The 13,566-nt window shown below is 43.2% G+C and overlaps 1 protein-coding gene across 1 annotated transcript in view; it reads left to right on the forward strand.

The window, feature by feature from the left end:
- Positions 1 to 13,566, forward strand: part of LOC149308997 (LIM and SH3 domain protein 1) — a 68,925-nt gene that overhangs the window by 37,454 nt on the left and 17,905 nt on the right. Inside the window, exon 3 of the mRNA XM_089531602.1 lies at positions 1,894 to 1,978. Within this exon, the coding sequence (XP_089387728.1) occupies positions 1,894 to 1,978 (85 nt within the window). The remainder of the gene's footprint in view (positions 1 to 1,893; positions 1,979 to 13,566) is intronic.

Here is a 13,566-nt window from a genome sequence, read left to right on the forward strand (position 1 = left end):
GTGCCCGCATGCAAAATACAGTTGGTCCTCCCTGTTGGCAGCCTTCTGAACTGTGAATTTGACCGCCCACAGATTGCCATGCCCCATATTATTCAGTGGTGGTGATGTGAATGTGCACATGCTGAAACATGCATATTTATATCATCACCATTGAATAATATGGGGCATGATCACCCATGGTTTTTTTTAGCATTCATGGGTATGTGTGTGAAGTAACAGACTGCTGCTGATATGGCAGGTTCACTGTACTTTTAATTCTAACACTTCTAATTCTTGGATTTTTAGTATATCTCTGAAATCAGTATTGGTCTTCACAGTGTGGTGGTAAAAATGCATTTCAACAAATGTTTACCTCCACTGGTGAGAGGGAGGAAAACTTACAAACACTGCATTTTCAGTGCAAAGTAGACTAACAAAGTAATGTGGGTTTGACTTGATGCCAACATTTACAAGTTAAATATGATTACCTCTTCCTAGATTAAAGCCTGAAGTAAATTCCTTATCAACCAAGCAAACCAGATAACTGTGATGCTGGTCCCTTGCTGGCCTGTCTGATTTGTTGGTCCTTCTAGAGGAATGGATTGTTGTTTGCTAAAAGTCCAGTTGACTTTGACTTATGGAGACCATTTGATTAAGAGACCTTCAAGTCACCTTGTCATCAACAGCCTTCTCAGGGCTTGCAGATGCAGGCTTGTAATTTCTTTGATGGGTACTGTCCATCCATAATATGTCCTTTCTCTTTTCCTATTGCATTTTACTTTACAAATCATTATTGTCTTTTCTAGTGAGCCAGGTCTTCTTATCATATGTCTAAAGTACGACAGTCTTAGTCTATTTATCTTGGCTTTACTCATTTCCTGGGTAAAACATTGTGCAATTTTCTGGCTCAAAATGGCCCATTCCTGTCCATTTTAGCTCACTCACCCCAAGTATTGCAATGTTTATACATTCCATTTCTTGTTTTACTATGTTTAGCTTTCCCTGATTCATGTTTCTTGCATTCCATGTTCCTATAATATGTGTTGGGCAGCTCTGGACTTTCCTTTCATCTGGTGAATAATATTGATGCTTTATGTTCATACATGCAAAGCTAATGATTGAGAACCTTCCTGCAGACTTTCAGCATTCTGACCCTATTACTTTCCCTGCACTTCAAAATATTACAAGCTGAAAATAGTCATAGAACCTGTCACATAAATTGCCTTCTTTGGACAGTAAAGAAAACGCTACATTAGTATGGAAATTTTGAATTCTTGGATCAGAATTAAGCTTAACTGATAGTCTGTGAATGAAAAATCTTAAATTCTTCAATGGTCTGCCTTTCAGTTGACTCAGGCTTCTCAGTTAACTCAAAGATAGGCAATAGTTGATGGTTTCTAAATTTGGATACATTTCAGTTATTTTATTTAAAAATTAATAAATGTTAGGATCTTTCTTCCTTTAGAAAAATGAGAGGCTACAGTTGTTTGTGGGAGGGAACAGAAGTGTGACATTTACAACAATTGTGCTATTCACAAGACTGTGTGTAAATTTTCTTCTCCCCACTCACACAGATTTTGGCACACTGAAACTTTCTCAATTCTGTAAAGTCACAGAGGGAAAGCCAGCATTTTCCCTTGGATTTTTTTTTACTGAATCCTTGCAGTCATTGACATACAGAAAACAGCTACAACAGAGAGGGCAAATATCCTTTCTTTAGGGTAGACAGAGTCCTCTTGTATAGCTGAGGAGGGCCCTCAATCAATCTGCTTTAGAACAGCTGGATGTGAAACAGCTGGTATGAATAAAATCTATATTTATGTGGCCTTGTTTTGTGGACCTTGTGGCTCATTACTGGCCAAGCCAGTTTAAAATTCGTTACTGTTAACACAGCCTCATCTGTTTTCTCTCCAGACACTACCCGAAGCAGTCCTTCACCATGGTGGCAGACACTCCTGAAAACCTGCGTCTTAAGCAGCAGAGCGAGCTTCAGAGCCAAGTAAGGCTACCAGTGTTTCTACACATGCTACCTATTTTATCAGTTGTGTACTTTTCCTATTTCTCAAAACAGCACTCAGGATGTTAGTAAGAACTCAGCAACTCTTAAAATAGAATTCTCTTTACTTCTTGTCAGAAAGGAAAGCTGCTAACATATTGCCAGGAGAAATGAAATTAACAAAGCCGAAATGAAATTAACAAATTCTGACAAGTATCCACCCTACAACAGATGACATTTATGATACAATAATTGAGGTACAAGAACTCAAAGCATCTAAAAAGCATCTGAGGAATGTTCCCAGTACCCAGTACTTTCCTGCAGGAATATACAAGTCGTAAAGATGCAGTAAATAGGTGAGCAAATAACATGTGAAGAAGCAGTCAGGCAAATATCAAGCAGCATGGGTGATGAGATCGGAAGTGCATCTGAGGAAGTAGACTGAAGTCTATAAAAGCTTATGCTGCCAACTTCTTTCTTATAGGCGGGGTACAGACCACCCCCCAAAGGGCAGCCTGCCCGTGCCTTGTTTTGCTGTGCGAGGAAGCTGCAGCAGACAAACCACGCGGCTTCCTTGTGCAGCAAAAAGAACCCGCAAAAAGTGGGTTCTTTTTGCAGCGCCATAATGACACCACAGTGCGTCAGTGGCGCACTCGCAACATCATTATGGTGCCGTGACGTGCAGACGCTAAGCGTCCATTGCATCAAAATGGCAGCACCCATCTGTACAGGGTGCTGCCATTTTGACGCCCTCGTCGCATGCAAGGGGTGTCTGGAAGCGCCACCCCTCACACATGACGAGAGTGCCTTATAGCACCCGTCTGTGCAGCACCATAGTTTCAAAGGTGCTACAAGATCTCGACATAGACATCAGGAAGTTTCATACTGGGGTGGGGGGGGGGGAGATCTGGTAGCTGCTTCCAGTAGTCAGCTCAGAGAGCCAGAACTTGCAATTTTTTTTTCCTTTTAGCACTTTCCAGTAAAAGGTACCCCTGTTTTTCAGATCTTTCCTCTGTCATGGTGATTGTGGCATCCTTGGATGCATCATCATCTTTATCCTGTTTCTCAGCTATAAATTGGTAGAATTACCTATTCATTTGTAAGTGCTGGCAAAGAACTAAGAGGGAAGTACATTATTATGTTTCTGTTTTCATGAGTTACATCCCACATAGTAAAGTTCATTAAATCAGGTTTAATTTGTAAGCCTTAACACAGAGGTTGCCTGGAAGTTTTCATATTTTACATATCTAAAAACTCTTCAAATAACCACTATTTTGATGGCGCCAAAAACTCTTCATGTGAGGTTTATCTATAGCAATACAAATACAGTGTAGGTTGGCCCCGGAATATCATAAATGGCAAAAGCTGGTGACACTAAGGCAGGAATGGTCATTTTCTGGTTCTCCAGATGAAGTTGAATTGCAGTCCAACAACGTCTGGAAGGTCACAAATTGTGTATTTTTGCATTAATCCATTCCGTTGAGCTCAATTTGGTCTGCTTGAGAAGAAACAAACACTGTTGCTAGTCTACTTATCAGACTGACTGACTGAAGGCATTAATGACTTTCTCTTGTTAAGATATGAGGAACTATGCTTGTCTGGGTCTGACCAGTCACCTAGTACCATTCTGTCCAGTTTTCTAGCCCTGCTACTTAAGATCATGTCAGTGAGGGGAGAATATCATATAATCTTCCAGATGCTGCCAGATTATAGTTATCAGCAGCCCTAACCACCACAGTTAGGAATCATGAGAGTTGCAGACCAGCATTATTTGAAGGCTTGCATAATTCCTAACTCATCTTAATTAGAGATAAAAGTACAAAAACTAGCGTTCTGCCAAAGAAGCTGGGGTGGTTTTGATTGAGATTTCCTGCATGACAGGGGGTTGGACTGGATGGCTCTTGCGGTCTCTTCCAACTCTTGGAAGAGTTCTATGATTCTTGGAAGAGTTCTATGATTCTATGATTCTGCTGTGACACTGTCCTCTCTCTCTCCAGTGTAATACATACAGAATGCTGTTGATAGTCCCCTTTGAGCAAAGGGGAATAGGGAAGATAGAGGTGCAAAACAATCAGTTTAGTGGAGGGAAGTAGGTTTTTTCTCCCCTGGTTGCATGAGAACAGTCCCTGTAAAGACAAACAGATGTTCTTTGAAGGTCCAGGCAGAGGGTGTTGCTTGATGCTTGAAGAAAAGGGGAATAATCTAGGATTGGTTTCTCTCTCAATAAATGATATGATTGCTTCATTTCCAGGCTTGACAGAGAATTACCATGAACTTCAAAACCATTCCTTTCTCCACAGAAATTATGTAGAAGCTTTCTGTGTGATCCCTTCTAGACACAGAATTAGACATTTATATTGTGGATTCCTGCATTTTGTTTTTGCCTTTGAAGTCGTAAACTTAGCTTGCTCAGGAGTGCCTTGACCTGGATAAATGTGCCCTGGCTTTTCTTATAGCTTTTTTCAGTTCTATTTTGTGAACATAAGGCTACTCATTTTTTTATTCATTATGTTTTTAGGAATAGGTAACTCTGAGCTTGTTACTTATTAAGCTAAGTAAATTAATAGGGTTCTAGCATGGTTCATTTATGTATTTATTTCATCAGCCTACTTTTCTCCAAACCTTGTGTCTATTGTTATTTAATGCTTCCTGTTACGTTTCATTTCAGTCCCTGCCTGGATCTCATTCCCTGGAATCTCTTTCTTGCTCTTCTGATGTTGATTTAAGCCTAGTGGTAGGCAACTTGACTCTTCCAGATGTCTTAGATTCCAGTCGCTGTAAACCAGTGCAAAAATGGTTAGTTGTCAGGGACAGCAGTGGTTCTGGTTGAGAGATACGTTAGGCAAGGAAAATGCCATGTCTAGCAGCAGTAGTAGACATGTTGTCTGCATGTTCTTGATTGTTGTTAGTAATCAAAGAATAAACTATCAACTTGTATATTTTTTAATTGCTATGGTCCTTGGGGTGTTATATTTTGGGCAACTTTACCTTAAGAAAGGAGGTCTTGATTTAGGTTTTCAAGCTAGGAATCCTGTTTGTAGAGCTTTGAGTTGTGCGCCTTCAAGTTGTTTCTCACTTACAGCGACTCTATCACAGGTTTTTTGAGCAAGATGTGTTCAGAGGGAGGTTGCCAGTGTCTTCCTTTAAGGCTTTTGAGTTTATCAGACAAGGGAAGTATAATCCAGTAGCAATCTGAACGCTATGATGGGGTTTAACGTTATTGCGTGATAGATGACCACACACAATTTTGGGCAATGGGAAGTCAGTCCGAACACAATCATGTGGTTTCATGTTCTTGCGTAATAGACTACCACACACAAATTCGGGCAATGGCATGCTATTTTTGGGCAATTCGCATTCATGTAAATTCACTAAACTAGCAAATTCATGTGAATGCATTCTGACCCCACTTTCAAAATTAAGAGAAATTCCTCCCATTTGATAAACTCCTTAGAGAGTGCAACTTGCCTAAGGTCACCCAGTGAGTTTCCACGGCTGAGTGGCATTTTGAACCCTGGTCTTCAGAGCCTTAGTCCAACACCTAAACCACTAGACCACACTGGCTTTCCTGTAGAGCCTAGGGCTTAATTTTGGGGTGGAAATGTATATGCCCAATATTTGTAGTTATCATGTAAACAGCTTGTGGAATGGAGGCTGTCCAATTAATAGTCTTCAACCTCTCATATAATCTTGCCATGTAGCAAATTAATTGGAATATAGCCTCTTAACTACCTGATTTGAGCCCCTTTCCCCACCATGGACAGTAGTGCTGTTTTCTTCCCAGGCAATCTAATGTATTCCCTTTTTTCTTAATCTGCCATCTGGAGAGAGAAAAAAACAAGGCGAAATGCTGAGGTGTTGTCTTGGAGGGGGAAAGTCTTATACAACAAGTCCTAACAAAATGACCCAGAAACTTCTGTATCAAGATGCTGAAAGTCAAGGCCTAGTGAGGGCGATGAATGACTCCTTTTCTTAATGTTGCAATCTTTTATCTAAAAGTCTCTGTGCTCTTAGCAAATTCATTGATAGCTTAACATTTTTTTCTTGCTGGATTGCAATGAGAAGACCGTTAAAATGTTTCAGAGGAGCACATAGCTTTGGATTGGAGACCATCTCCCATCTGCCCCTCTGAAACATTTTAATGGTCTTCTCACTGTTCCCCAGCAAGAGAAAAAGTTAAGCTATCATCTGGCATCTGGGTTCATGGATAGATATGTATATGTATAGTTATGTATAGCAATGCATAACCACATATCAGAAAAAACAAGGTGAATATCTCTATCTATTTCCAGATATCATTGTGCGCGCACACACATATACAAAACAATGTCAATGGATAGCAATAGCCATCAGGTTGGTGCTGTGCAATAACAAACCTGTTGGCTGGGGCCAGAACTCTGCTTTTAATTTGATAGTTCTCACAAACAGTTTTTCACAGAACTGTTTGTCAGCTGATAGTCCATGGCCACAACAGGGCATCTGAGCCTTTGTTATGTATACAGCTGAGTCTTGATTACCCGACATAAACGGACCAGCTGATAGTCAGATAACCGAAAATGTTGGATAATGTAGATTGTCCCCAGTGACGGCGCACCACTATTGGGGACAAGAGTCCCTTGCCTCCCTTCCCCTCCTCCCTTCCTCCTTCCCTCCTCGGCGTGCACTCCCTGCAGGCTGAGGAGAACCAAGCCGGGAAGGGGAGGACTGGGCCCAGCCCTCTTCAGCTCGACTTAGATCTCCTCAGCCTGCAGGAAGTGCGCGCATTCCCCGCGGGCTGAGGAGATCCAAGCCGAGGAAGAGAGGGCTGGGCCCATCGCCCAGTCCGCCCCTTCCTGGCTTGGTTTTCCTCAGCCTGTGGGGGTGCACGCACTCCCTTCTGGCTGAGGAAAACCAAGCCACGCCATTATCCGATGTCCCATGTTTCTTCGTGAGCGTGCATGCACGCTCACGAAGAAGCATGTAACATCGGATAATCCAGAGCGTCAGATAACCGAAGGTCGGTTAACCAAGTCTCTACTGTACTTTTCTTTGGTGTATTTGAGATAACTATTAAAATCACACCCACTATCTGACATTCCTTATAATGATTCTCTGCATATCTGTCTGTGTGCATACAGATCATAGTCCTAACATGTTGAGTCTGGTGGTGAAGTGATTTGTCCCAATTAGAGTAGCCCTATGTAAAGCCAGCATGAAGATTAGCACAGATAGTTTAATGTCCAGCCTCTGGAACAATTTGTTCCCTGAAAGAAAGAGGAGACACAAATGCAGTCTAAGAGTGCTTTGGCCCCACCTTTGGTGTGCATGTCAGAATACTTGAAAGATAATCTTATTGATTACTTACAAATCCCTTGTGGGACTGCAGGCGGACCCTGTTTGGCTCGGACTGCAGCCAGCAAGCCCTGGAAGGCGGCCTGTAAGCCAGCAAATGCCTCTTCTAGTCCGTGTAGGCGTTCCAGTATGACTGGCTCTGTGGATCACAAACATATACACATCACGCATTTAGTTGCTAACACAACACTGGGTCCTCTTCTGGGCAGGTGTCCTCTGCTGTGGTTCTTTGTGAGTGTAATAACATGCGCACATGTTAAGGCCTCTGTGTGTGTGTGTGTGTGTGTGTGTGCGCGCGCATATCTTTATTCACACAAATACGCATGCAGTTAAGCTACAGATATGTGGAAGCACACTCATATGAATTGCTGTACATGCATATATGTGTGTGCGTGCATGTGTGTATATGACTGTATAGGTTCATATGTAACAATGCATGTGAACCTCCATTTCCTTTTCCAAGCTGCAAATTCTGTTCCTAGAGGTACGTATGGCTATCCATACCTACATATGTGGTCATGTGTAAACACACATGGTTACCGTAACACTTACCTAGCTCAGGTGGCATTGGCGGTCCTGTGGATGTGGGAGGCCCAGCAGTCGATGGGCCTGGTTGGGGCTCCCCAGGGGAGTCTGCTGGGGTGGCCAGATTATGCATTGTGAAGAGATAAGCAATATGCACAGCTATTTCAGGACATACAGGTGATGGGCCAGGTCCAGCTGTGGATGGTGTCGATTGTGGCTCATCAATGGTGACTGCCAACGTGCCTGGGGCATCCCGAGGAATTAGAGGTATATTGTGCACAAGTAATTTTTGGCATCTGGGCTCATGGATAGATGTGTATATGTATAGCAATGCATAACCACACATCAGAATAAACATAAGGTAAATACAGTGCACCCTTGGCTTACGCGGGGGATCCGTTCCAGACTCCTCCGTGTAAGCCAAATACCACACATGCTCAAGCCCCATTCAAGTGAATGGGGCTCATGAATGCGGCGGTGTGGCAGCGCAGCGGCATGCGAGCGGCATGGCGGCATGCGCAATTAATCTAATCTAATGGGACGTGTATGCTGAAAGCCGCATATAGCTTGCCCACGTATGACGCGGGTACACTCCATCTATTTCCAGATATCATTGTATTGTCTGATATATAAAGTAACCATTCTGCCTCTCCCTCTGCACATATGCGTACATTTAAATGCGTGCACACACATATATACAAAACAATGTCAGTGGATAGCAATAGCCATCAGGTTGGTGCTGTGCAATAAACCTGCTGGCTGGGGCCCTGGGGGAGGGGGGGGGTTGGTGGGGAATCAGGCGGCTCTGGAGGGGTATCGTCGTCGTCGTCAGATGAAGATATGGCATGTGCTTATCTCCTCCTGCACCGCCTGCAGCCTGGAAGAGGCAAAATACAAAAGTTTTAGCTGTGGCCAAGCTTGGCAAAAGTCACAGTTTGCACAATGGGGCGGGGAAAGGAGCCAATCTAAAAAAACAAGTAAAGGGGAGTCCTACTCACAGCGGAGGTGACGTCGCTTCCATCCCGGATGGCCTGCATCCTGCCATAGACGGAGGAGCCTGCGATAAAAAGGAGGCCTCTGGTCTTGTGGTGGGCTGCCATGGTACCTCTCTATGGCTTCATAAAAGCAAGCCTTTAAGGCCTTAAACTTCGTTCTGTACTGCAATGCAGATCTCTCAAAGTGCTCCTGGGACAGTCTCTGCTCCACAGACCGGTAAAAATGGATATTTCTGAGGTTAGAGAACTGCATCAGAAGGGCAGCAGCACCGGGCAGCTCTGACAAGTGGTCCAGCATCAGGCGCACCTCTCTGGAGCCCCACCACTGGAAACACAGGATTCTTTTAGGCACCATGTTTCACCACTTGCAGTGTCACGTGTAAATGTATCCCACCTCCCAGGGAAGGGGAAAAAAGCGCACAAGCGATGAATTGCAAATGCAGTCTTTGACAGGCTGCCTGGTTACTAAATATCCATAAAAAGAGGGAGTAGTTTGCAGCTTTGAAGAAGACAAGCCTGCAGTCTCTGCTTTAACATTTTTGCTGAGGGACACTGTGCTGGGGAAGCTGTCTCTCTCCCTCCCAACACCAGGGCCAAGTCAGCAATGGAGCAGCTGCAGCCAGAGGGGAGTGGCCAGAGCTGGGCCAAGTCAGCATTGGAGTCTTGCCTCCCTTCATCCACCTGTGTCTCCTGTTGGAAACATGATCCTCACAAGGAAAGCCTGTAAAGAATTGGGAATTTCTCCACCTGTGTTTGATTTACCACCGAGTAGGAGGAAGATAGATAGATAGATAGATAGATAGATAGATAGATAGATAGAGTGCGCAATGCATAGCTGTACAGCAGATAGAACATATGGGAACTATCCCCACCTATTCCCAGATATCATTGTATTGGACCATGGTAGATGAGACTATGTATGCATGCATGTGAATGCCTGGACATCAGTATATGCATATATAGGTGTGTATGAATTGGTGTGTGAGTTTCCAACTTAATAGGCCATGCACATATGTATGGATACATGTGTATTTATACATACACACCCCAAGGCTCCCCAGAGGAAGCAATATGTTCAGAGCTAATGTGGGAGATATAGTTTACCTAATTTGCAACTTTCACCTGGGACCTGTATTTGGCTGGGGCCCTTGGCCAAATAGCAGTCTTCACATTCACCCAGCTTAGAGCCAAAACGCTTGGACAGGCAGGCCCCAAGCTGCAGAACTGCTTGCGGGACTATCTGGCTGGTACTATATTTCCCAAGGACAGAGCTCCCACAATGTGTTGACCACCCTCCCCCCTCGCAGAATACAATGGAGTGCACCAAAACACATAGCTGTCATGGTTTGACCCCGCCCAACCAGTGGCTGGGTCAGTAAAGCGGCCTGTGTGGTCCACTGTCCCTTGCAGAACCACAGAATATCTCTATTTTCAATTTATGAACTGTTCAACCTGACACACTGGGAAAATAATGTTCACATGACAGCCATCCACTGCACCAATTGCTTGTGGAAATCCAAGAGCTTCAAAGCCAGCCATCACCTGTAAGGGAAACAGAAAGCACAGACACACAATCAGACTGTATTATGCAGCAAATGAATAGACAATTGGGAATGGGACCAATCTACAGCAATGCAGAGCATAACACTCATGAGTGTGACCCTAACTACCCCACCCACCAAAGCACTAAAGTACACCAACCACACACCAAGATGGCTGCTCTCCAAAGGCTACAGGAGTGCCCTTAAGCAGGTTCACAATTCCCTTAAAATGCTTTTTTGGCTAGCAGAGAGACAAGGATACACCAAAAAGCATGACCCCCAGGAAGATGTTGTCATGTGGGATCCTGAACACACAAGTGTACCCCATCATTTTGTAAGCATAAACTAATTAACAAATCCAATTAACAATTAGCAGAAAGACAAAAGCTGGCATACCTTCCTGTAGTCCCCCAGGCACACTGTCCTCAGGAGCACCAATTCCATGGCAATCACAACTTTGATTATGGCCTTGCAGGCAGTTGACTTCCCAACACCAAAAATTGTTGAGACGGTTGAATGGGAAGCCTTATTTGCCAGGAAATATATTGCGATGGCAGTGTTCCTTCCACTTCTTGTCAGACCACATAGTCGTTGCAAAAACATTCTATGTCTCCTTGGACTTGGAATATACCCACCACCTCCTTTGCATTAGCGCATAGCACCGCTGCATGGTGGCCCAAAACTGCCTATCCAGCATATTGGCCGCGGCAACCATGTGCTCCCCATCATCGCGAACCCTCCAGTGGGCAACACACCCACCAGCAGCATCCCATTCCTCGTCGATTTGGTGGAGCAGATTGAGTAGTTGCTGATGACTCCTCCAAAACCACATTAGAAAAAGGAAAGTGGTTCACAGACAAATCAGCATCGCTTGCAAAACTGCCACAGAGTTTGGATCCATCTCGCTTGCTGGTTAAAGTGACTGGAAATGACCGCAACTACAGGGTGAGCAGAAATGGTCAAAATCACAATCACCACACCTCTTCTTTGATGCATCATAGTGACGTGTACACACATCTGCAATTGATTGACACCTCCCCCCTAAAAAAAACCTTCCGCGGCAAATGGCAGTAGGAACTAGGAGCTTGACCCCCCAAAACATCCAAATGCATGTGAGTTAAAACACCAGTGGGAATGGGCCCTAAGTTGCTTACTGCATAAGAGAAGTAAGAAACCATGGTAGATACAGAAGTGACGTAGACTTGGTCCACCAAGCTGGGAATCTAAATGTTGTTTTCCTGATTATACCATCTGGTAGCTTCTGGAACTCCTACTGGACCTTCTCCAAGGACATCTATGACTGAAGCAGCCACGCTGAGAACCCTCCCATAGATCTCTATAAGTTCTTATTTTGAGTAGCTGAGAAGGCGTAGTTAGTTCCGGTAGCTTGCCAGAAGCACACAATTATCTTCTTTGTGAGTAAACAAGTCCTTCAAGCCAGGCTAATTTTAATACCTGCAACCCACTAATGACTGGAATGAGAGGGCTTATTTCCTATGGGTTTGCCTTCACAAATCATGAAAATAGCACCTAGAGGGTAAATAAGGAATATTTTGAGAGAAGATATCACCTGAGGCTTGCTCTGCTCTAAGATGGGATGTCATATTTTAAGCTTCTGCCCATCGTTTATTAAAGTGGGCATGAACTAGCTGCACATTGTAACCAGGAAGTATGCTTTTTCCACAAAGCAAATTACTGCATTAGTTTAGCCTTTAGTTTCCTTCTATAGTGCCAGAAACCAGGCCTTAAGTTAACCCTGAATCACTGGTTCTTCTGAAGAATAAAGTAAATTCTTTTGCATAATAACTCTTAAAGAATTGAGGCTGATTGTATTGGTCCATACAAAGGCAGCCATTGAAGAAGAATGGGTTTTCACAGTTTTAGTATAGTGTTAAGTCTTTTATTGAAATAGCTTGTTTTACTTAGGAAAAGAGCAGAGTGGCTTATAGGTAGTAACAATTTTTTTACATGGTGTCAGTACAGTGGTTAAATACCCAAGCTAAGGCAGAGGTGGAGAGAATGTGTCCCATGGGCTGCATGAGGTTAATTTGAAGTCTTCAAGGACATCATTCAAATGTTGATTTTTTTATTTATTTTAAATCCAAATTTCCCTTGCTCCTTTTTGGGAGATCTTGTAACAGTCTCCCCAGACTTCTGGGAGTCTCTGCACTGTTTTAGGCCCAGGAAAATCATTTTTAAAATCAAGTATCCTTTATGAAGTGAGAATATATAAGTTAGCAGTTAATCAAAGCGAAGGGGATGTGGGTGCAGTGGTTAAGATGCCAGTTCTGATGATTGGAATATCAGAAGGTTGGCAGGATGGGGCCTGACTGCTGCATGATGGGGTGAGTTCCTGTCACTAGTCCCAGCTTCTTCCAACATAGCAGTTCGAAAGCATACAAACGCAAGTAGATAAACAGGTACCATTTTAGTGGGAAGGTAACAGTGGTCAGCACCGCCCGCCCTCTACAGTCGGTTATAACTAGACATTCAAGTCAAGGGACTATCTTTACCTTTACCTATAGCAAAATCCATAATTTTGGCCCCAAAACCTGCCTTTAACTTACACATGAAGTTGACTTATAGTCAAGTATATACAGTAATCAAAGTGAACCTAATGTTGAAAATAAGGAGAGAGGGAAAAGAGGAATTTTTTAAATATAATTTTGTTTGTACAGTATATAGAAATTGTGTAAGGTGTATAGATGTCTTTTACTTGAATTGTGGATAATAAAAATAATAAAATAAAATCAAGAAAGAATATTGTTTTAGTTGACTAAAACATAGAAAAACTACCCCTAGAGAGTACAGACATGCATTTTGATTTTGTTTTGAAAAGGTCACTTATTTCTGCATTAACGGTTGAAGTGAATCACTTATCAGCAAAGAAAACCTTGGTTGAAAGCAAGTGTGGCTGCACATGGCAAGTCATTTATTTCTGAGCAGTCCCTTTCAGGGGTAAAGAACTGTGGTCTCTTCTTATAACTGGAGAAAACACTGCAAACCTTTTAGATGATCTAGTGAATAGAATTACTTCTGTACTGAGGGGCAGTGGCCCAACGCACATCTGATTTCCTTGTTTAAATGCTCCATTTGGAGCACAAGGGTACAAGACCAAGAGAAAGTAGCTGCACCCCCACCCCCGCCATCCTTTTTCTACCCGGCCATAATAGCCCAGCATTGAGCAGGACATGGGAAA

The sequence above is a fragment of the Sceloporus occidentalis genome, unplaced genomic scaffold, assembly GCF_023333645.1.
Source record: "Sceloporus occidentalis isolate IW3139 unplaced genomic scaffold, rSceOcc1.0.p SCAF_7, whole genome shotgun sequence".
Taxonomy (NCBI): Eukaryota; Metazoa; Chordata; class Lepidosauria; order Squamata; family Phrynosomatidae; genus Sceloporus; species Sceloporus occidentalis.